The sequence below is a fragment of the Seriola dumerili genome, unplaced genomic scaffold (genome assembly GCF_002260705.1).
Source record: "Seriola dumerili isolate Sdu_G_001 unplaced genomic scaffold, Sdu_1.0 BDQW01000138.1, whole genome shotgun sequence".
NCBI classification, from domain to species: domain Eukaryota; kingdom Metazoa; phylum Chordata; class Actinopteri; order Carangiformes; family Carangidae; genus Seriola; species Seriola dumerili.
The window spans coordinates 11268689-11293998 of record NW_019174393.1 but is presented as its reverse complement, the minus strand read 5'-3'; the positions used below and the strand labels follow the sequence as shown (position 1 = coordinate 11293998).

Sequence of the window (25310 nt, the reverse complement as noted above, 5' to 3'; positions counted from 1 at the left end):
GAGGGGATTTACATGTAACACAGTGTGGAAATGGACTCATATCAAATATGATAGTGATTCCAGGCTAAAAACAGGGAGGAAAAATGTAAAAATTTCCCAATAGAAAAATCCATAACAAAAAAAAAAAAAAAAAAAAAAAAAGAGAAGAAATTGGTTGGTAATCAAAACAAAGCAATTTGAGTTTTGGCATGACATCCAAGCTATCCAATGTAGGAAATGAAATGTGTCCAATAGCCCTAAACTCATGGCCTAGGTCATTATTGTTGTTCAATGTAATGACCTCGATCAATACTTGGGTATTGGCTGGCAGCACTCAAAATTGCAACCTGCAAAATGAAAGTGTATTACAGTGTCCCTTGGGTGAGACGACTTTGTGTTGCAGTTGTGTCTTCATGGTTATTCCATCAAAGGCGGTCGCACTCACCAGCTCTCTCTTCTCCACCTCAAACCAGCGCGAGATGCCTGGAAGACTCTGAACCAGAGTCAGCGTTGTCCTCTCCACCCACAGGCTCTGCAGAAACACACGATGCACTCGTGAGTAACGGCCGAATAGCTTTACATGTTTAAAAAAAAAAAAAAAAAAATCCATAGCTACTTTTTCATAATGCACGCATGCACTCTATCTCTGGCAGGCGGCACACAATTTAATTACCGCTACATAGTATGAGGAAAACATGTTGAGTGCACCTACTGCCAAACACCCACTTTTAGGTGTAGGTCGGATGTCATGTCTTATATCTCGTATCATCATTCATGCTCCTCCACTTCCCCTGTCAGCCAACATGCTTGTCAATATGCCAACATCCCACAAGGTCATTCTGACAGCACGTAAACTAAGGAAACTGTGGCAGTGACTGCAGGCAATTAACATAAGAGATTTGCAGTCCAGTGGAGCACCTACAGTAACGTTTCACTGTGTTGGAAACACATCAAGAAACATGAGGACTGGAAAGGAGTCAAAGGATAACTGTCATTTTTATGTACTGTACTTTTAATACCAACTTGTGATCTTTTGCCGATGGTGCCAAAACAATCAATCAACAACACTTTTGATAATCAGTTAAAAGTTATTTAAAGTTATTCATAAAGAAAAAAATGTGAAAGATTTTAGGGTTTCTACTAACAGTTCTTTTGGTTATCGATTAATCTGTTTGGTTATTTTCTTGATTTTCTGGCAATATCAGAAAATAGTGAAAATGATACAATTTCCTTAAGCCCAAAGCGACGTCCTTAATTGTTAGTTTTGTCCAACCAACAATCAAAGCATCAAAGATCTTTGGTTTACTCTCACAAAGGACAAATAAAAGCAGCAAACCCTTACAATTCTGAAGCTGGAACAACTAAATACGTGGCATTTTACCTAAAAAAATGAATAAATTTGTGGTTTCAGCTCTAAAACATTCCCTCCAACATTCACTTCAGATAATCAAACATTAGGATCTGCTGTTCTGTTTACTGTAAACTGAATGTCTTTGGGAACGGTTTGACAGATGCGGTAGAGGTTGTTGTGCTACATCGGGGTCTGGGAAAATTGTGATGTGTATTTTTCACAGTCTTTTGACGGATTCATTGATTTATCTAGAAAAGAAGGTGGCAAAAAAAAAAAATGCTCTTAGATTTTTCTTGAGCTGTTTTTGTCATATTTCTCATTTATTCAAAAGGTCAAGAAAGAACTCTTGCACTCAATATAAAAACCTTCAACAATTGAATTGATAATGACATTAAAGACCATTTTCGTTATAGATTAAGCTGCCAATTATTTTTTTGATTGATTGATAAGATGTTGAATCTATAAAATGTCAGAAAATTGAGAAAACTATCTCCTAAAGTGATTTCGTCAGATGACTTGTTTTATCTGACCACCAGTGAAATACCTGAAGATATTCAGTTTACTATCACATGAGACAAAAAATTGCAGCAAATCCTCACACTTGATAAGCTGGAATAAGTAAATGTGGATTTCTGCTTGAAAAAGGACAAAATAGTTTTAATTTACTGTCGATCAACTAATCAACTAACAGTTTTAGCTTTACTTAACTGTTGGTTGCAGCCTTACGTCTTGATCTCTGTCATAAATTACTCTAATTTCTTGATTTACTCATCTCAACACTACATTATTTATTTTATTTTAAATGAGGCTAATATGGTGCCAAAGGTGAAATATCATTGTACTATCGTATCGTTTGATCACTATAAGGACATTAGTTTTCTGTTGAGTGCAGCTTCATTTTAGTTTGGAAGTGTCTTGCTCAAGGACACTCCAGCAGAGCAGATGAGTGCTGACGTGTTGCATTGATCCATTGTCCTAAGGTTGAAGAAGGGTCTTTTTTCTCACTACACAACCCTGCTGCCCTTTATTGATTTTGGACTTTTTAAGGCCAATAAAACCACCTGAACACCATGAGTATTACAGTTTAAGAGCTGGAAGTTGAAAGGAAAAACTGACAGAAATAAAAGTCTTGACCTTTCTGCAAACTTTTTTTTTTTTTTAGCGGATAGAAACTGAATTATTTTGAATTTTGGAAACAGCTTTCTTTACTTCTTTATTATGACAACTCATACCATATCCGTGCGGGTGCATACTCTTGTCGCCATGCAAAAGTTTATCAAGCGGATTATTCCCACCTGAGGACCAGAGATATGCAGCACTGATGGAAATGTGATATAATGATTAAAGTTGGCCAAATGGCCTTGATGGAACCGAGATGAAATGACTGTGTGTGTATATGTGTGTATTAATACTGAATATTTATGAACCTAATAGCAGGGTCTCCGTGGTGTGAGTGTGTGTGTATTATGTGTTTAGCGTGTCTGCATGTGTGTGGCTGTGAAGACTTCATTTGTGCAGAGCTGTATGCAGCACAGACTGGTACCAGAGTTTTTGAGTATAATTAGTGATTCAGGAGTCATGATGAATAAAACATTTGCTACACACAGACTAATACCTGGGTGCAGGTTCAAACTATCACTACCTACACAGGCTTAAAATCAATGAACAAGCCAGGGAAGGAAGTAAATGAAGCTGTTTCACATCGCTTTGCAGTGACAAAATACTAACGATCACAAATGTATCATTTTAATTCCTGAAATATTTCATTGCACGACATTTTGCAGCTACTCCGCAAGCAGTCACCAGCCCTAAGTTCATTTTTTTAAAAGGCTGAGTTTCATATCTCATAAATGATGGAATTTTTTTCGGGGTGAAAAAAGGGACGAAATGATACAGATGACGGGAAATGTCTACGTGACATTGTCCTCTCCTTTGTACGTGTGCTTCAAGTGTCAGTGGCTGTCTTTATTCATCTGCCTTTCTAGTGAATTTTCTCTTTTTTTCACCCTTACCTTGAACTCATTCTCCTTGTCTTTGGTGCCCTTGTGAAAAGGCCGGTCATATCTGAACCTCCAGATGTGATTGAACTTGTAGAAGCTTTTGATGTTGTCAGGCACTCCGTCTCTCTGCAGCACATCCTGACTCTCCGGAATTGGAGTTACGGCGTAGATCTGCAAGTCTGGAAGCACCGAAAGTTAAGGAAAGAGCGAGAGAGAGTGACAAGGGAAAGCACTACAGACAAAAGCAGACAACAAGTATTCAGTGACCTGAGAGAACATGGGAACTCGCAGATACAATTACACAGATGACAGGGACAGACAGACACACACACACACAGGCGGGGGTTTGCAGGATGGCTAAGTGTGTGTCTCTGTGCACTGCAAGATATGTATTGTAGTATGTTTTGTGTTTGTGTGTGCACTATTAATACCTGAATACGAGAAAAACTTTACAGACAAACAAAAAAGCAAAAAAAAAAGTCAGGACTGTTTTTTGTCTTATATGAGAAAAAACAACAGACAGCGCACAAGACTTGTCAGCATGAGCAGTGGAGGAGGACAGAGCAGCAGGATCCAGTGTTCTCCTGCATTGCTTAGCGTCATCATGAGCAACTCCAGCACTCGTGAGCAACTTTACCAGGGAAATACGAGTTAGGACAACTAACATACATATATTCATATGCATGAGTGTTTGCGACAAGGATATACAGATGGGTGAGCGATCTGAGAAAGTGGAGGATATACAGATGGGTGAGCAATCTGAGAAAGACAAGGATATACAGCTGGGTGAGCGATCTGAGAGAGACTCTGTTGATTAGCATTATGTGAGAATAACACAGCAGTGTGCTAATTTATTCAGACAACCACTGAAGTACACAGAGAAAGCACGTCACATGCACACCTAAGAGTATTATAAAAAGGACAGACAGAACAACTTAAACATGTCTCTCTGTCCTCCGTCTTTCAGTGCTGGTCTCAAGAGTTGTTTTGTCATTATGTCACTGAATCTCTGCCCCCTCCCCTGCCCCCCTCTATATAGGCCAACAGTTGTCTCACACATTAGTATGAATTATTAAAAACGAAGAGTACAGCTCTCCATGTGAGTCAGTGACTTGATGTATGTACAATAAGGGTCAAAGTTTGGTTTTAGAAATAAATAAATAAAAAAAACAAGAAAAAAAAGCAAAGTGTGTGAAAGCTATTTCCCTCATTTACACTTTTAAATACAGTGCATTTATGTCATATCTGTCCTTGTGAATTCCTTAACAATGATGGTCATACAAAAAAATTGGGAAGACTATTTAAATCACTATCGTTAATGCTGTGCCTCTACTTTAAAATTATATTTTTAATTTCATATGGTAGATAATATTGTAGTAGCACTTGGATTGATATTCTATTACAGCCTGTTCAATCAAAACACATGTACATTGAAATATTGTTGTTGTTTTTTTGACCAAAACACATACAAGGCTGCAGAGTTATTTCTGACCCTGAATATTGTTTTCAGCAATCCACCAGTCAGAGGTGAGGGTGGCCAGTATGTAGCCTGACAGATGAAATCCAGGTCAAAATAGAATACTGCTCTTTTAAAGCTTATTTTTAATACGTCAGGCAACCCAGAAGTCAACACTCAGCCCTTGCATTTAAGCGTATGCATGACAATAGAGTGCTTTTGTTGTATGAGATTCTGTACACTGCATGTCGCCTAATATGCAGTACAATATGTTTGTATGCATTCCTGTAAATGGGGCTTCAATAATGACAAGAGATTGTGAGAGGAAGAGCGAGGCACTGTGCGTGCCTCATTACAGGCAACTCTGTGTATGTAAACACAAAGCTTGCTGTGTGTTTAATATGTATGTTTACTGTGCTGTTATCAATTTGTATGCATTTCCACTCATTTGACTTGTAAAAGTGCATCGTGGATGCATTTCTCCACACTTGTGGGAATGAATTCTGCATTTGCCGCTTTCTATAGGATACATTGTGCATCTGCCTGGTATATGGTCTGGTCCGGCTGGTTGACGTGCTGCATGGCGATGGCGTGGGGGAACTCGTTGAGCATCCGCTGCTGGAAAGCTTCCAGCCTCTCGTAGTCATGGCCGCGGCACACAAACTCCTTATTCTGCAGAGGGGGTTGGGGGGGTGGGGTGGGGGGTGGCAGAGGACAGCGCAGAGTTAGCTTGACATCTAGTGGTTGCACACTGCAACTGCAACCTCATCTGCAAACTCTACCAAGGACAGAGCCTTTTACATCATTAAATGGCAGTGAATAAGAGTTGCTGAATGTCACCTCACACTGGAGGAGTCTTATATAAGAAAAGTTAATTCTTCCTGCAGGTCTATTTCTTCAATGGAGAGGGTGAACATATTACTCTGTCCCACTTGCTATTCATGTCAAAGAGGGAATATGGAGATTACTTTACCCGCAAGAAGAAAGGGAACTTTTTTCCATAGAAACCAACTCTGAAGAATTCGGGTTCTAGCCTTTGCTGGTCCATGATCTTGTCATAGAGAGAGGCCTCCATCATCTAGCAAGGAAGACAATAGTAGGATTACATCAAAACATTATGTAACAAAAAAGCTCAAAACTGCAGATTAACATGAATAAAATCACGTGGTTAAAGCGAGACTCCACGACAAAAACACTCCATCTTCACGAAGTGTCTCTGAAGTTTGTTTGTTGTGGAAAACTCACCCTCATCTTGCTCAGGTTCCTGTAGTCGTAGTAAGACTCATACTGGTCAGCCAGCTCTCTGCACAGGATGATTCCGTTCTCCCAACACTGAAAACATTAAAAACACACAAACACACACTTATTCACCCTCATGTCCACAGTGTTACCAGAGACCCCTTGCTCTGCATTGGCACTGCTAAAACCACTTTGTCTCCACTGGATGGCACTGGCGAGTCAACAATATAAGGAGTCAAATATGCCCCCCCCCCTCATGCAGGTACATGCAACACCTAGCCATCTTGCTAATGAAATGAAAAGCTTTCCTTCCCTGCTGCCTTGTAATCGGTGTGCGGCAGCACTGGCAGATGGGATAGCTCATGAATGTGAGGGAAAATTGGACAATGAGTAACAAGGGAGCTGTTGTAATGATTCCATAGAACTATGTTATTTCATCGGGGATCTGATGCTTTTTCTGGGCAGGTAGGGGGGAGGGGGGTTGTGATTTTGGAAGTTTTCATAATGCCACTTTTCCCTGAGAGTGTAGAACAATAGCAAAGGTAGTGAGGATAAAGAGACAAAATCAGAAGAGATGAGTTGCGGGAGGAAGAAAGAAAAAATGTATTCCTTCAGTAACAGAAGCAAAACGAAGCCTGGGAACCCCCTCACGCTGCTGCATCCTGAATCACCTGAGCTCTGTTTAAAGCTGCCAAGACTCACTGTGCTTTCGTTGCTAAAACCAGCACCACCAATGCGTGTCACGCTTCACCCGCCGGTCTTGCCGTGATCATCTCCCACAATATTTCTGAGGAAGGAATGGTGTAGGATATTGTGGGAAGATATGGTTCCTGCTTTAATTACAGCCGCCAGCGTTTCATCTGATTAAACCGAGGCGGTGTTGATGCCTCGAGCCGCCGCCACAGTTCACGACAGGTAGAAATTAAATGTCTGACCGCAAGTGACGTATTTTTTATTGCTATATGCAGCTTACAGCTCTGATCTCCTCTTTAGAGGGGATTTCATTTCATGTGAATGCCATCACGTCTCCACTAAACAAGTGGGGAACTCCAGTTCTGTCATCTTCTATCCTGCTGTGGCTGCATTTAGCTGAACTGAGCGTTAATGTTGAATAGATTTGTTCACGCTTATTATGCTGAAATCCAAGTATTTATGGATAACATGTATATATTCTAAATGAATCATTAATTATATGGATGTGCGTCTTTTGCAATTCCATGAATTAGACATACCTCTATATTTCAACATTTTAGAATATGCATGAGTGGCTGACAAAGTAATCTCAATGAGACTGTAGCTTCAAAGTGGCGTGGTACATTCCCTGGCATTAAGCAGCGTTAAGAAGCTGCTATTAGAGCTCATATGAACAGTTTTTCTGTGTTGCTATTACTAAAAACAGAGTTTGTTTAACTGGCTTTCCCCATAGAAAACGGGTCTGCATGCAACAGTCAATGAAAGCACCCCAGCATTGTACAGAGATGTGTGTCGCAGCTCACCTTCCCCCTGTCAAAGTTTTGGACGATGGTGAGATGCAGATACTCCTTTCTTTGCCACTCGCTCTGCATGGGGTAGTTGAGGAACTCTCTGAGCGGCCTGTCTGACCACTCCAACAACTCATCATACAGCAACAGGGTGTACGACGCCTCTGTGACACACACAAACACACGCAGACTAAACAGTGAGGAGATCATGTACGTCTAAAAGCAGCAGTAGGTACGTTTTTAAGAAACCAGGAAGGATTCAGTGTCTCCTTGAGTCATCTTTGAAGTTGTGACTCATGGGAGCAGATCAGAACAGTAACACTCACACGTACTGTATGTTCGGGTCATTTCCTTTACACATACCTGTGTAGTTTTGTGCTTTCAAGTGCAGGTCGTACAGTTTGTGAATGTAACGGATGTACATCTCCTCTTTGTTCAACTCCGTTTTGTAGAAGTTCTGACAGGAGCAGTGGGCGGTTCGAGGATGATTCAGGACAAAAAGACATCACAAGAGAGAGAGAGAGAGAGAGAGAGAGAGAGAGAGAGAGAGAGAGAGAGAGAGAGAGAAGATTATGAAAATTATACAGAGTTTATAGATGCAAATGAGGACAAAAAGTGACAGGTTGTTCCATGGTGGAGGTGCAACAGTATATTTCAGCTGCTGATTAGCAGTGACTTCTGATCCGCCTGCCTACACACTCTCTGCCGCTCTTACAGATGGCTGCAGTTACATAAGGGAAACTTTGTAGGCAAAAGGACTGACAGTAGTGATGACAGCACGCATAAAACAAAAACTGACTGAGTTTTGTCATGTCTAACAGGGAAGGATTTGAAAAATGGATGGATATTTTACTTAGAGAGAATAATCATGATATCCTACAAAATAATCAACTAATCAAAATGTAAAATAGTTTGAGATATGAAGTATATCATATTTCTATTTTTACAAAATCTTAATCAATAAATTAATCAATAAAAATGGGTTACTATAATATATTTTTCTCCTTAAGCCATAGCTATGTTTTAGCTAGCTTTAACTTGAAAACAAAATGCTAATATCAAAGCAAGAGACATTTTGAGAAATATGCTTATTCACTGTCTTGCTGAGTTATATTGACTCCACTCTCATATCTGTCTGTTAAGTATGAAGCTACAGGAGAGGGTTTGCTTAGCGTTAAAAAAAAAAAATCAGCCAATGAGCACCTAAGTGTTGTATTACACCTTGAATATCTTCTCTGGGAGCAGTGACAGAAAACCAGAGGAGACTCCAGGCTTTTACACTTCAGTTTTTATACAAATTAAACAAATGTGATGTAACATTTTATTAGTGAGCTTTAAGGATGAACGTGGAATTTTTTTTCCCTTTTATAAACCTGTTTCCACACTTTAAGCTAAGCTAAGCTAACCGTCTATTGGTACAGCTACATATTTGACACAAATGATTGTGGAATCAATCCATCTCATCAAAAACTTTTGCCCCATCATTTCATTGATTTTATCATTTTTCCTGACACAGCTCTGCATTACACTGGACCCTAAAATTCTAGTATTAACTTTCGACTGGTCATTAAGATACGTTAAGTCAGGAATCCTGTCGAAGATCTGGTTTTAGAAAAGTCTTCTAAAAAGAACACAGACACAAGGAGTAACTGCTACTCACCAGCAAACTGACCGTACATCCAATCTTTTTACCATCCACTTCTCCCAGTTTCATACAATCCCTATGACAGAAACATAAGGCATAAGACATGTGCCATGATGCAAAGGGAGAAGGCATGTATCACCGTGTGTTTTCCAAGTGTACGTGCGCGCTCTCACCTATAGTCCAGCAATCTCTCCATTAAGCGAGTGACGGTAGCGATCAGAGAGATCCCACTCTCCCTCCAGGTCTCTCTCTCAATCTTCTTCAGCAGGCTGGAGGACAAATGAGGAGAGACAGAACAAGACAGAGACGTGAAGACCAAAAGAGACAGGATGTGAAAGGGAGCAAATGGGGAAGGAAAGGTGATTTGGGGAGAAAAAGAAAGAAGAAATTACTAAGAAAGAAAAGGAAGCGAAGCAAAGAGGAAATCAATCCCAGTCACACCAGGGTCACCTATGCTTGCTGGCCTGCCTGTGAAATTTAACAAAACAAAATACCCAAAAGTGGCTAAAAAATTCACAATAGCTGATTGGCTGTTTTGCCACTGAAAATTTTGTTTGCTTATCTCAACAGAGCTTTTAAAGAACACAAACACATCACAGCCAAAATGCTGCAGTTGATTTTTGGCTGAAGTTAACGTCCCCCCCCCCGTTCCCCCTCACACAGACGACACTAAGAGAACAAAGAGGAGAGCGTCTTACCTAGGGTACGGACCAAACAGAGGAATTCTACTCCAGGCGGGAAGCATAGGCGGAATAAATTAATATTAATACGATTAATATCAGCCCACACTCACACAGGTTAGTTTGGGGGTTAGTGGAGTTAGTAGGAGGAAAATAAATTAAGAAACTAAATTAAACTAAAACTAAGAAAAAGCAATAAATTAACTTAGCAAGAACTCATGAACTCAACTAGACTCATAAAAATAAACATAAAACTAAATTGTAATGTGTATTCAGGCTGAATTAAATATTGGCAATTTAACAATAATGAATCTTAATGCATGATTGCTTAACACTACACAATATAGATTAGTTATAGACACATAGATTTAATTATATGCAGTTACATTATTTTCTTTAATATTTCACATATAAAGATGTTGGCAAAGATAATGAATGACTATGAAAGACAAAAGGGACAATTACAGTAGATGCATATTGATAAAGTACTTTGATTCACATATGTGATACTAGGGGAGACGCACAGTACGTATATCAATCAGAAACATGACTTCATTTCATGGGGTAATGTTATTAGACGCTAAGTCGAAATGTAGGAGTTCAGTTTTTTCAAGTCCAAATATAGTAGTTCATAGTGACGGGGGACATAAAAATATGAACAGGCACAGAACCACAAAAGAAGCAGGGATACACACACACACACACACATACACACTAACACAAACACACACACACGCTGGCGTTAGCACATACACTAAGCATGCAGGAGCACAAACCTGGAAACACGAGGACAGAGTGGACTGGCCATGGAGGGGGCGTGAGTGAAGATGAAGGTGACTCACTTACCTCTGATTATTATTTCATCAATCTACTCTGTGACAACACTTGGAAATAACAAGCTACCCAGGGCTTACCCTTTCATACTAATAAAAGGTCTATTTAAAGGATATGTTCAATTTCAAAAAACACTTTCCTCATAAGCGACATGTTCTGTAATCAATCTAACACCTTAATACATTTAACAGTTTTTTTTTTTTTTGCTTTTTAATTCAGGTAAATGAGGGCTTCTCTGAGCAGTAACGCTGTCATCTGTGCTCTTTGGTTTTCAGGGTTAAAAGCCCATTTTCAAAAGCAGAATACTTGGGACACATCCACCTGCAGATAAAAAAGGCCATTTCCAGAGGCAAACGACCTGTGAGATGCAGCCCACGCAGGCATTTACCTGATGAGGTCTTGCGTGGGTCGTATCATTTGGATCATTAAACTCCATAAACAGCTATTTTGTCTGTCAGTGGAAGTGTCCTGGTATCCTGAGCTGGCCTCCGCCCAAGCAAATTAGTTTAGGCCTCTGTTGTGATTTTATTGTTAAGCCGGTTGAGCTCCTGAGTGGCTCCATGGGCCAAATTACACGACATTCTGCCACGTGAGCCCCATCCCCTTTTAAGTAAATATGCACCCATACAACCCTCATCTCCATGTCTTCTGCCTCTACTGCTGTTCCTTTCTCTCACTCACATGCTGTTGAAGAGCTCCCTGTATGTCTCATCTCCTTTGCCCTCAGACATCAGGCTGTCCAGCTTGTCAATCAGCTTGGCCTCCACCTGTGAGAAGAAAAAGCATTTACATCTCAAAGAGGCTGCCAGTTCAAGCAACACTGATAAAAATGACTGGGAGGAAAAGGCAGCACGAGTGGTGTAGGGGCTTAAAATTGAACAGTGTGCGAGATCAAATCATATCACGTCACGTCAAAGTCAGTCGTTTGTCACAAGATTTTGTCGGAGGAATAGCTTTAGACATGTTTTTTTAGTTTTATGATTTAATCCTGCCTCGATGGCAGAAGTCAAGGGGGTTTTTCTTATTTGCCCAAGACTGAAAGCTGATTTAATCTCGTGATTAAATATCAGTTTCGGGCTTCTAACAGCTGTGCACCTGTTTGAAATTGCCACTGCGTCTCTGCTCCCAGTCCATCATGTCATGGAAGATGGGGATCATGACATTCCTCAGATCAGGCTGAGGCACCAGCGTCACCTCCAAGAATGGACCGATCATCGCTGGGATGAAGTTCAACTTGTGTTCCCCTGAAAGAGAGACGGAGGTCCGTGCAGAGGTTAGGCTCTCACTTTATCCCTGAACACAGCGTATTGTTTATGTCAGAGGCAATTTGGCCAGCTCTGGAAAGCAGCCTTCCTTTCTTCAAAAACTACAACCACAATAAAAGCTGCTCTGGTAATTTGGTTTAAGTGCGTTGCACTCTCAGCAAATTATAAAACACAGTATTTTCGCAAACTAAATAATCACCTTGCATATATTTAAATTGATTACTGTGAGTGGAGAGACTTTGCCATTCATACTGACATCAAATAAAGCAAAAAGAAAAATGAAGTGACTTCAAAATGCACTTCAAATTGTGCAAAAACCCACTTGAATACACCGGAAATTATTATGAAAATTGTATAAATCCATCACAAATGCAGAACAGAACAAAAGCATCCAAACAAAGCAGAGTGAGGCATGGAGCTGGTTGCCATGGTGACATCATTTTTGGCATTAAAAAAAAGAAGAAAGGGTGAGAGGTTTTTTTAGCTCCCATCAGCTGAAGTTCAAAGAAACAGAGAGTTTATTTGCCTTTACGTTCTCTGATGTTTGTGTGTCACACAGGTTTCAGGAACACTTTTATACCGCTAAAGGCGTAAATAAAGAAATATTTTCCAGCTTGTTGTTATAGGCTTGTGAGAGACACCTGCTGCTGGACTGGAAGACAAGACAGTTGCTTTTACAGTACTTTGTTGGCAGCACCACTCAGAATAAGTCCGATATCACTACAGAAGTAAACTTAGGAGCAAAACAGTCCACGTGAACCACGTTTATCATCTTACCTAAATTCTGCCACATGCTGAAGATCTCACAGCCCATCATCACCCTCATGTCTCCATACCTGCATGATCAAATATCATGGTTAGAAATATGCGCGCTGGCTGCAGGGAAGATGCACAGAACAGCACGTTAAGTAGTCATTATACTGTGTGTGACCTACAGTACACTGTGTGCGCGTACAAGCGTGTGGCTGTTTTGAGGTTTGACAGAGAGTAGGAGCAGGATAGGATGGCTTGTTGCATAAGCACGTGGCTCATTACAGGCCTTCCTAACACGTGTGTGTATGTGTGTATGTGTGTGTGTGTGTGTGTGTGTGTGTGTGTGTGTGTGTGTGTGCACTTACTTTTCCAGTATCTTCTTCCTCTTGGAGGGAGAGAAGGACTCCAGTTGAAGACAGGGTTGGTTGATGAATATTACTGACAGATAGAAATACGAGTCCCACACCTGAAAATGGAAGCAAAAATAGCTTCTTTTCAATCGTAACTAACTTAAGTTTTCAGGAATTCAAGCGAAAGTAAAAAAACTGGATAATTCCCCACTTGTATTCAGTATGTCAGTGTGTTGTGGTAGATACTAAACAACAACTGTTACAGTAAATTATTTGTTTTGCATTCTTTAACTGTGTGTGTGTGTGTATGTATTGAAACTATGAATAGGAGATGTGTATCTATAGCATCACAGAGGGAAGAACAGACTAAAATGAATTAATTAGCCTCTTTTTTTGTTGATGTTTCTTCTTTCTTCTGCCTCTGTCTGTTTTTTGTTCTTTGGCATTCAGCTTATTTTCTTGTCTGCCCTTAGCTTTTGACTAATGGTATTATCTCTGTTTTATGTCTGAGTCTCTGTGAAGTGTGACGTACAAAAATAATTTCTAATAAGTATCTGCCTGTGTGTCAGTATGTGTGTGAGTGTTTGTGTGTGTGGGGGCGCAATAATGCTGTAGCCTGTTTTTTTTTTTTCTTTTTTAGAAGTGAGGTCGTTTGATACTCGGGGAGTTTTGAAGCACTGTGGCATTGTTTAGTTCTCCACACAGACAGACACATCTACAGACTGCTAAATTTCTCCTACCTTGTAGTCAAACTTGTCATTGAGGAAGTTTTTCCTCAGAGCGTCAGAAAGGTAGAGGACAGTCGTGATGATGACACTAAAAGAGCAAGAGAAAGAAAGCGTGCAGGAGGTGGAGAGGGTTATTATGTCACCTTGGAGGAAAATGAATCACTGTGAACGATTCACGTATTATTCAAACAGCCCTCTTGAAGAGTAATGGTGCGGAGGTGAATTAGCGTTGAAGTGCCGTATTACTGAAACACATACAAACCCCAAGGGAAAACCAAAAACACAAAAAGGAGCTCCTTCGTTATGAGTTGAAGTTGTTAAGCTCCAGTTTTCTGAATTTGACTATAAAGACTTAAATTTGTGTTATCATCCACAGACTGGTGCTTTCCACTCAAAATACCAAGGTCTGTACGACTGAGTGGATACAAGCGTTTTCATTGACTTTTATGTATCACACTATCTATGCACCGCATTCGATGGTGTCCTCCAGAGTGGCACAGTGCATTAGCCTTGGATTCACTCTCATTTTTAATGACAGCACCACATCAAAAATCCCTTTTACTTATCTGTGTTCTCATGGCTTGGTGGTCTAAAAATCATACCATGTAACAGCCCTTGTGCATTCTAACTGAAAACATTGTTTATCATTGCCCTGACTGTATTTCCACTTTTTCTACCTGTTTGTAACTTTTGTTTACTTTCTTCCTTCTCTCATCTGCGTCTGTGTGTGCTCCTTCATGTGTTTGATCTTACTTGTTGGTGACCAATCGCATGACAGTCCAGTCTTTAGGAAACATCTCTGGTCGGATTAGGATCCTGAACACTGTGAAGATCTGTAGCAGGAAGTCCTGGAACAAACGCAGTAGACGTGGCGTCACTGGAAACTCGAAAGCAAAAATGTCAAGTTTGTGCAGTACTTTAAATCACAGTCTTTACTGCTGTCTCTCTCCATGGTTCTGAAATATTCAATATCAAGCTCTGTGCGTGTCACTCCCTTGTTCACTATTCCTTTCATGAAAAAAACTCAATAGGGCAGAAGTTATTAGACTTTGGACACTTGTTCATTGAAAGGTTTTGTGTTGCATACCTGTAACTCATGTGAAGAATACTATTGTGCAAAATCCTGCAACAACTCAAGTACATTCTCTGGACACTACATTTCCACTGTGGGAATATTTAAGAGGACATCTGCATAAATTTTACATGTATTATTCAAACACTCAGCTTCAGTGACATTTAGCTCAGTCATCTCTCTAGTATGAACAAACTGCATGATATCAATGTCTCTCTCAGTGGTACTGAAACAATGAAATCCATTGTCTCTCAGTCTAGATCAGTTTCAATTTAACCACACATTTAATTTAACCACACAAAGGAGATCAAATGTAACATTTTTATTCTATTTTTTCTAGTACGGTCGATCATTAAAATGACACTTTCTGAATATACAAATACTTAGTTCATTGTCAGACGTAATGTGTTGCAGCAAACTTCATAACTACACTGTGTCATGTGACTAAACCACAATGTTCTCATATTCACATTTAAGAGTCAATTTATGATAGAATGAGACTGTAAAGAGCTAAACAGAACATTACAAGGAGAAACTCTGTTTCTATGAGCACTTTACAAGCCCAGTGTCAATCAGTCCAGACACTTACTTTGGACAGTTGTGTTAAAATTACTAAAATTAAACAATGAAAATTGTCCTTCTTGAATAAGTGCTCTCAAGCTAACAAGAGCACATTACCTTTCTACTGTTTCTGACATTCAGCCAATTGATATTTCTCACTGGAGGGACTTGTGACCTCATTTACTTTCTCTGTCTCTTCTTCTGTGTTCCTGTCTCTCTGCTCTTCTTCATGTACCCTGTGCACATTTGTGAATGTGCACTGTTTAGCATGCAGACACATAACTCTACGCATACAACATACAAACATATGTGCACGCGTGTGTCTAGTGCTTTAAGTGAGTCACATTGAAGGTGGAGAGTTTTTGAAAACTGAAAGTGGATGATAAAGAGAGACAGAGAAGCAGAGAGAGAGAGAGAGCAAACTCAAAGAGTGAAGTAGGAAGAGAAACAATAAAAATAGAGATGTTGCACACACAAATAAACATAAGACAATAAAATACAAAAAAACATAGATATGGAAATTCTTCCCTCACTCATTACCCAATACTAATATGGAAAAACATATACTTATATATGTATGGGCACAGACTGTAAACACTGAAGACCTGGCTCAAACCAAGTAATGACATGTATAGTAATGTTGGCAGAAAGAGAAGTATCTGAAAAAGATAGATGGTGTCAGTGTAAGCTTACCTCTGATCTTGCATTGCAATTGGCCAACAGATGCTTAAATGAACTCAGACAAATTAGTATAACTCTCCTTTATCTACCCAGCAAAGGATGTCAGCTACAACATATCCAGTGTTATCAGATCCCACTGGGATAAAATTAATTATCACAATTAGCTTTTAACATACCGCTGCGTCTGTGATCAGACGTGACATAGAGGTCACATTATTGGCATTCTCCATCTATCTGTAGTCATTCTTTTAGGTCAGATTCACACACAGACACATGGGGAGAGTGTGAGAGTGTTGCCACAGACAGATGTGGAGGGAGAGAGAGAGAGAGAGTTGGATGCGGCGATCTTACCCTCAGGTCGTCTTTGCTGCTGAAGGCCTGCAGCAGCTGCTGGTAGTGTCTGTCGCTCATCTGCCGCAGGAGTGCCAACAAACACGCCACAAACTCTCCCTGGTAGAACAACACACACACACACACACACACACACACAAACACAGACACACGCACACACACACACACACACACACACACACGAAAAAGGAAAGTTTGTAAGGTCATCATCATTAATGCTATGAATAAAAAAAAAAAGCCATAATCTACACGATTAAAACAGTTGTCCTAAACCTAGAAATACTGCTACTAAGACGCAAATGGAATTTGTAATCATGTTAAGTTATGTATGGGTCCATGTATTATTATGGTTCAAAACATTTAAGCAGAGAGCAGTCTATTTGTAATAAAAACGTAATTAGGTTATGATATCAGAGTATGGTATTCACTGCAGGGGGATCAGAATAATTATTAAGCCTCTTTTCCTTTTCTTTCATGTGGATTAGAAATTAGAAAAAGTTTGGAAAAGACACGTGATGCTTTTGCATAGGATGGTCCTGTGTATCAGTTACTACAGGAAATGGAAAAGAACTTGTTTTATCGAATTAAGAGAATGCCCTTTATTAGCCTCTACTGGCAACCAGTAAGAGATGTAGAACTCGATTACAAGCGACCCTCCACCCTTCCTCGAGTCTCCATCATCCCACAATGATGATGATGTTGTCATCATTATCCACTTCACCATTCCCCTTTCATGCTGTGTTGTTTGGTAAATCTTAATTATTGCAATTAATGTTAATAATGTTAGTGGAATTATAGTCGCCACAGCAGCAACCCAATTTAAAAATCTATAATTACTCATGCACATTTTGTTAAGTCCCAAAACAATTTACAGTAGTAAGCACACACACACACACACACACACACACACACACACACACACACACACCCCACCCACTCACATACGCACACAGACTGACACATACAGTGCTGTGCACGGTAAAACACATACAGTGACATCCTGGAACTGTAGTCTCATGGCAGTGCCAGCAGACTGGGGCCGGTTGCTAATTTCCAAGATGGTCCTCAGTAGAACTCCCAGCAGGCTCTCCACAATTAGCTCCACCTCCTCCGACACTACAGGCTCCTACAGGACGGAGAAAACACACACACACACTTCACCTTCACAGTGTATTCACATATACAGAGGAAAAGAAAGACTTTGCCAAAATGTGACACTCAAATGTCAGAGTGATCCTTGACATTCACACGACACATTCCTTCATTTCTATCCTGAAGTTACACGAATGCTTCCTGAAAGCTATCTCGACTAATTAGCATTCCACTTGCATTTTTCTGGCAGCACAACCTTGAACCATGATCGACGGCTGACGTCATTCTGCCTCTGAGCCAAACTCTGCTCCTGTCACCCTATAATCTTACCTTCAATGCAGTTTTAATGAGTGTTGAAGTAGTGAGTGTGGACACTTATAAGAAGTTTCAAGGCTAAGTGCAAGATTTTGGAACTATAATATTCACATTAAAAGGGGAGAATGGAAAAGAATAAAAAGAAGTAGAATACAAAGGGTAAGAGACAGTTAAAGATTAAAAGCATCTCAAATAGAGTGGAGGATAAACTGGTGTGTGTGTGTGTGTGTGTGTGTGTGTGTGTGTGTGTGTGTGTGTGTGTGTGTGTGTGTGTGAGAGAGAGAGTTTGTGTGTGTGTAGGTGTGATTGTGTGTGCGCATCTCCCTCTAGTCTCTACCCCTGACAAGACAGGCAGGTCTTGGACAGAGCGATAATGAGAAGGAGCTTCAGACTGGCACATTGGCTGCCACTGCTGTCACTTCCCTTTAGATGTGGTGCCACTCTGTGTGTGTGTGTGCGTGTGTGTGTGTGTGTGTGTGTGTGTGGGTGTGTGTATTGTCTGTGTGTGTGTGTGTGTGTATTGTCTGCATGCTTGTGTCCTGCTGGACGCCTTTACCACTAGCTGCCCCTCTGGCAGAGAATAGTGCAAACCAGGCAACCCGAGCTGCTACACACACACACACACACACACACACACACACACACACACACACACACAGAAATCAGACAAACACATACACGCACAGTAGTTCGAAGTGACTGCCACTCCGACAATGCCCATTACTAAATTGATGGGTCTCATTACTGGACTGCACGGCTGCCAATGTCCCTGTTACCAAGACTAATTGACCATATACACACAACAAAACAATCTGCTGTTGCAAAGTATTGGCGAGGAAATTGCTCTAAGACTAATTCTTCAAGCTTTGATTCGCTTTAAAGTTTTTTTCTAGTCATTATGACGGCAAATCTCTAGTGAAACCAAGAATTCACATACATGTCATTAAGAATGAAGTGGGAAATCAATTTGTTGAAGCTGAGTTCTACTCTTAGAGCTTAAAGGCACAGATCAACATTTTCGTAAAAACAAATCTTTTTCTTTCTGAGAGATAAATGAGAAGTAATTTCTGGATGCTCAAGATATACAAGTTACTTAGTGAGCTTTAGGAGGTGCTGGAAGGGGGATTTTGTTATTATTGACACTGTTTCTCATCTTTGTGCAAAGCTAAGCTAACTGGCTCCTAGCAGTAGATTCTTCTTTATCCTCTCATCCAACTCTTGGCAAGAAGGTGAATATGTGAATTTCCCAAAATGTCAAACTACTCTTTCGAGGCCGAGGCAGGCTGGTATAGCGGCAGCCGGTTGTGGCTGTAATACTCACTGCTGTGCCAGTCTCCTCCTTCTTGATGAGGGACAGCATGCTGGTGAGGATGCGGGCGCACATGACCAGGTCCCTCTGCTCCTGCATGTGGGCCTGGAGGACACGGAGCACCACCGGCAACAGGATGCACCGTGATTCTGCAACATACACACACACACACACGCACAGTGGGCTGTCAGGCATCAAAGACATACTGGTGTATAGAAAAACACCAAAAGGTAAAATGAAAATGAAAAAAACTGAGAACATTTGCATTCATTTTTTGTAATGCCATGTGTTGTTTTGCTTTCATGAGCACTCTGTGTTTCTTAAATGTAATTAAATGTAACTAAACGTAATTCTTTGTGTGAAATGAATGTGATTTGCATGAGGGATGTTTATCTTGTTACATGTAGCCTTTGGGAGAAGGCTGGAAATAAAACAGACACAGTAATTTGTCTCAGTGCACAGTCTTTATTAAGCACAATTTAATGACATGGAGTTATGTGCACTGTAGGGTAACAATTAGCCAAGGTGTGTTCTCCAATGAGTGTACTGCAGGAGTGCACATCCGTACAGTATAATGTGGATAAACAGTCTGTGTGTACAAGCTACAAGACAAACATACAAAGTATCACTGATCATTGTCTGTATTTTGTGGATGAATCTAGTTGTTCAAATCTGTTTGTTTCCCTCTGTGCTGTTTATTTTTCCTCTGTGTTCATAATCTCTATGCAAGCCTTTTTATATTGATGATATTTGTTCACAAAAGTTTTTCTGTGTTGGACTTTCAGTGTGTTCACAAGCATCAATTATGTGTGCATATGAAAGTGTACATAAACTGTGCATCTGTACGTGTCAGCACGTCTTTACCTGGGTTAATGTAAAGCTGGCTTTCCACAGTTTTGGCAATGCACTGGAGTTTGACAGCCTCCAGGGGGCAGTCAGCGTGGACAGTGGTGGGCAGGCTGCCCAGCGTCTCCCTGACGAAGCCAGCCACCTCCCGCACAGTGAAGATCTTCAAGAGCTCGCCATAAACTGCTGGAAATGTCCGCAGGAACATCGCCTAGGCAGAGAGGGTCCACAAGTTAAAACAGGTGGACGCTAAATCAAACAGACGCAGTGAATCTATCATTGTCTTTTTTTTCCCCCTCTAAGACTGGAACTACTTTGTTGATACTCGCAAATTATGCTAAACAGAGCATTCCACAGTATGAATGAAGGATTTATATGGTCAAGCACCATATAAATCCAGTAATTTCAATACATTCTCCACTAAATCAGCATCATATTCTACTACACTATACACTATAAAGGAACCTCGTTCTCATGGTGATGTGGAGGTCCTGGGCAAAGCTCAGTAATAACAAATGGTGTTCTGTACCTTAGGGGCTTTAAATTGTATAAGAACAGGCAAACATAAAAATCCATATTCTTCATATTGTCAGATATATGTATTATATGTATATTTAAATTCATGAGCGCAGATGTTGGGAAAACAAAAGTAAATTTTTACTATTATGCTATGAATTGCTGGCCCCGGACTGGATTTGGTTGGAACCCATGGCAGTCAGGGATTATATGGATTAAACTAAAGGACTGCTCCAGTGGGACTGCTGTCTGTCACTGTTTGTAGCTCTCTGTCTGATGCTCTTTCTTCCTGTCAAGTTCTGTCAGGTTCTTGCTACACCACTGAAAAATGAATTTTAGTAAAATCTAAAATCTCATTTTTTATTTACCTACTCTCATTTTTCGAGGATAGAAGCTGTTTTTGACAAAAGGTTGGTTTAAATGGAGTAACGAGGAGTTTTATAGCGCTGCTACTTTTTAAAGGCTCCTGATGGAAATTGCCAATTCTGAGAGTTTCTCAACTGTTGTGGGGTCTACACTGACAGACAGGGCCCCTTGACAGAATTCATGGTGATTGTCGCTTGACAAGAGATCTGGCTATAGAGGTTATAATACGCCCTCTGAGCAGCACTATGTCTTCAGGCCAGATTGGAAGCTGCAGTGAGTCGCTATCAGACAGTGACATAACAGGGTGGAGCTAGCTGGTTAGCATAATAACTTCAGTAGAAGAAAAGACGTGATAGAGACAAGACATGACTTAACAAAAACCATTTCAAGCTCCCTCAATCAAAAATAAAAATGTATTTAAAAGAATTTAATGGAGAAGAAAAAGTAAACTCTCTAACTGATCTGATACATGGTGTATTTGGAACTGAAAAACAGAGAAGTCTGAGAACTCCTGTGTTTATTGTTCATGGGGACCACTTGTTCCCCAAGTAAAATGCCATCTGTGCAGAAATTCTTATTGACATTCAAATTATAAATTAAATAATATTCAGGGAGTGGTCCGGCAACACACGGTCTCTAGTATTGACGGGAGAACATCATCCTCATTGCTCAACACATCAGATATTAGGTCATCCTGTGATGTAAACTACAACACACCTGAAATTATGAATATACATATATATATATATATATATATATATATTTATTAGGTGTCAAATTATGCGTACATGGCTTTGCTGTTTATGTGTATTTACTTGTGTGTTTTGACCAGTGTGTGCCACATGTCGCAGATTAACTGGGATTAGCATTAGCCTGACCCACGTCCTCCCACAGCTATTGTTGTGTCGAGAATACAGATTAGTCGAGATCAGAAGTCAGTGGAGGGATGACGCGGAGCTTTACAGACCGCATGGAGAGGGCACCATTGAAGCAGCTAATGTAACACTAATAATCTCATTCTCATAGCTTCAAAGTGAGGTGAAATTATTACGAAGTCACTGAGAAGTGACTGGAGGGCTTCAAACAAGACTGCTGGTTTTAATAGCTCAACTCTTTCTGTTAGTCTCTCGAGGACTTTGCTATAATTGTTCAAATGAGGTGTGAAAAGAAAACCTGACGGAGTAATAAACCTGGTGAGAACTATTTTTCTTTAATTGTAGAGCAAAACATGTGTTCAGGGTTCACATGGGGGAGGCGAACATCAAGGAAATACAGGACAGAAATTCCTGTCAAGCTTAGGTGATTTCATACACGCACACACACACACACACACACACACACACACACACACACACACACACACACACACACACACACTCTATCTTTTAAGATTGCATGTTTCTAATTGATTAAAGAAAAAGAGACCAATGAAAATACAGAAGAGTCAAACAAGGAAAGGGATGAGGAAGAAGAGAAGGACAAATAGGCAAAACAGAGAGATGGAAAAGGAGAAGATTATGAGATACAGCACAACAAAAACAGACTCAGAGACACACACAGGTACTGTGGAGGCAAAAATACAGGAATTTCTCTCACGTGGTTTAAAAAAAATAAAAATAAGACACCACAAACAACCACACAAGCAGCTGTTCCTGGTGTGTAATTAGGATTATCTTTGGCATCTTCAGCTTGTTTGTTTAGGTCTCGTTTGAAATCAGTGAAGGCGGCTGCCCTGCTGTGCACACCTCCCACCGGAAAAAGGAGAAGCTGCCACAGAAATTCCTATTCCGACTCCAGACCCTCTGGTAGCATGAAATTCAATTACAGCCAATTTCTCACCTATCACAACTGCATTAACAGGAGTCCTCCAGAATGAAAACATAATGTGGTGCGAATGTGCCAACAGGCACATAGACACGCAAGGAGATGCATAAAAGCACAGAGGAACCGACACATGTTTGTGCTTTCGAACACAAATACCGACACACACACATGTACCTGCGTTTGTGCGACGGGACTGGTGCCTTTGTTTTCCTGCGAGAGGAAGAAGCGGATGGACATGAAGAGCTCATGGATGCAGACTCTGAACTCCTCCTCGTTCTGGCCTCCTGTGGCCAATGAGAAGAGCCGGCGAGATTGGATAATGTACTTGAAGATGTACTCGCTGGCCTGGAGGACAGAAGGAACAATCATTTATCAGTTGTTGGGAAATGAAAAAGCCAAGTCAGACTTCCCTTCAAGGGAAAATAGTCAAAGAACTATGTGATATTAAACTTTGCCCTGATGTATTCAATCCAAATTTTTATGACTCAATTTAACAGAGAGCAAACAGCGGTGCACACATTTGGCCAACAACTTTGATAATCAAGTCGTCGTTTGTTTTGGCGGTCAGACAAAATAAATAATCTGAAGATGTCATTTTGGGCTATTGGAGCTTGTAATGGCCATTTTATATGATTTTCTTACATTTTATTTACTATCCATAGTATAAGTATTTGTAGCCCTAGTTTTTTTTTTTTTATTAAAAAAAGGTAAAATAACCACTTTTTAACAAAACAATAATCAAGATCATTTAACTAAATTATATAAAGATTCACATGTTGGTACAAAACTGAACTTGTCAAAAGAAGGTGTTCAAAAAAGTCTAATAAATGACATTCTACACAACACGTGCTGTGCATCAGTTATTTATTATTTACTGCGTGACATAGGAACATTTACTTCTGCTGCAGAATGTGTTCCGTGAATGATAAATGGGAAACTGCAATACAGAAGCCACACTGTGTTTCTCTGATGGCGTATCTGCATGAGTCATTAGAATAATGTGATATGGATTCCCAACACCAGAGGCACTGCATTTCTGCTGATTAAAATTGCATGCAGCATAATAGACAGAGGAGGGGAGTAATGAATGGTGGCGTGACACACTCGCTGCTGATTAGCAGGGACGGCTGAGAGAGGCAGCACGTTTGTTTGTTTGTATTTCTGGATGCATCTGTTTTGATGGTGTAGTGGTGTGCGTGTGTGTACATCATGTGATTGTGTGTCTATACAGACAGCCGCATGTGGGAGTGTGCGGTATGAAAATATCGCTCCGTCTGCCTTTGTGTGCGTATCCTTTGTGTGTGCACACGTGTGATACCCAGTGCCTCACCTTGAGCACCTGCTGTATGTGATCCTGATGCTCTGCGTCAACAATGCGGTCCACGTACCACTTCAGCACTTTGATCAGGTCCCTAGAGGAGATGCACATATACACACACACAGTATTACCATTCAGCTCTAGCAACATCACACATAGTCGCTCCCACTGGATTTGGCAAATATAGATGAGGCAATGCAGCATTTTAAAATGAAATACTTTCCATCAAACACTGTCTCGATCCATTTCTGAGAAAACTCTGCCACTCATTGGCCAATATTTCAAGTATAGATGATTTAAATGTTATAATTGGGAGAAATGATCATAGGATGACTAGCAAATCCAATAAAAATCCCTTCCTGCATTTTTAAAAGGAAACTCTTTAAATCTAGTCATTTTGAAGAGGGGCATCTTTTTCATTCAGCAGTGAGCTGGTGACAGAGGCAATGTCTTCTCATTCTAATCAGGACTAGATGACGTCTTTGTTCCCTGATAAGAACTTGAGATAGTTACAATTAAGGTGTGACACTTTTAATGAAACAATATCACAGGTAAGAGAGTTGAAAGCAGATGGATGTGGCAGCAGCATCTTCAGTGTGCACAAGTACAGTAGGAGAAGAAAAAAAAAAAAAAAAAAAAAGAGACAGCACCAGCACGGTATCTTTGCAGGTACAGAGAGTGTGAAGAAGACAGCCGGTGAGAACAGCAGGTTGTGAATTTGTGTGTATGTGTGTGTATGCGTTGCTAGACGGGAGGAGAAAGGAGGAGTTAAAAAAAAAAAACAGCACAATTTCATAGTTCACTTTTCATCCGCCAGGTGGCGCCATAACCATTTCATTCACACTTACATTGTGACTAAAATCAAAGCCCAGAGCTGAGCAGATCTGCCTCTCAGCACTGACGCAGGTTGGCCTCTATGACTGCCTCTGATCTGACACTTCATTACAATACAATATAGGCTGCAACGTTGTGCGCTCAAGGCGCTGCAGGAGCCTTGAACAGCCACATTTGCAGAAGTGAAGGCTGAAATATCATCGTCACACACCTGTAGGACAAAGCTCCGGCAAAGTGGCTCTCGATGTAGGTGTCCATGACTGGTTTGAAGTGCTGGAATTTGCTGTCCTGGAGAAGGTTGATTATATGGACCTAGACATAAACAGAGAAGACATATTATAACAAACATAGAAGACTACTGTCTGTTTGACCCTTTTTAACCCCATTAAATACAGTTTTCCCCTTAAGGATCTTATGACAACACCATTTCAACAGATGGATACATTTCCTGAACGTATATGATT

The 25310-nt window shown here is 40.4% G+C and overlaps 1 protein-coding gene across 1 annotated transcript in view; it reads right to left on the bottom strand.

Annotated features, from left to right (window-relative positions):
- Positions 1 to 25310, bottom strand: part of dock4 (dedicator of cytokinesis 4) — a 115196-nt gene that overhangs the window by 20029 nt on the left and 69857 nt on the right. The window contains exons 20-41 of the mRNA XM_022749424.1: positions 25058 to 25158; positions 24025 to 24106; positions 22869 to 23039; positions 20007 to 20199; positions 19155 to 19291; positions 17418 to 17552; positions 16427 to 16525; positions 14515 to 14609; positions 13774 to 13849; positions 13049 to 13149; positions 12708 to 12766; positions 11761 to 11909; positions 11347 to 11432; positions 9325 to 9420; positions 9167 to 9227; positions 7870 to 7963; positions 7522 to 7670; positions 6032 to 6118; positions 5760 to 5864; positions 5317 to 5458; positions 3343 to 3509; positions 425 to 511 (exon numbers count right to left, since the gene is read on the bottom strand). Coding sequence (XP_022605145.1) covers positions 425 to 511; positions 3343 to 3509; positions 5317 to 5458; positions 5760 to 5864; positions 6032 to 6118; positions 7522 to 7670; positions 7870 to 7963; positions 9167 to 9227; positions 9325 to 9420; positions 11347 to 11432; positions 11761 to 11909; positions 12708 to 12766; positions 13049 to 13149; positions 13774 to 13849; positions 14515 to 14609; positions 16427 to 16525; positions 17418 to 17552; positions 19155 to 19291; positions 20007 to 20199; positions 22869 to 23039; positions 24025 to 24106; positions 25058 to 25158 — 2472 coding nt within the window. The remainder of the gene's footprint in view (positions 1 to 424; positions 512 to 3342; positions 3510 to 5316; positions 5459 to 5759; positions 5865 to 6031; positions 6119 to 7521; positions 7671 to 7869; positions 7964 to 9166; positions 9228 to 9324; positions 9421 to 11346; positions 11433 to 11760; positions 11910 to 12707; positions 12767 to 13048; positions 13150 to 13773; positions 13850 to 14514; positions 14610 to 16426; positions 16526 to 17417; positions 17553 to 19154; positions 19292 to 20006; positions 20200 to 22868; positions 23040 to 24024; positions 24107 to 25057; positions 25159 to 25310) is intronic.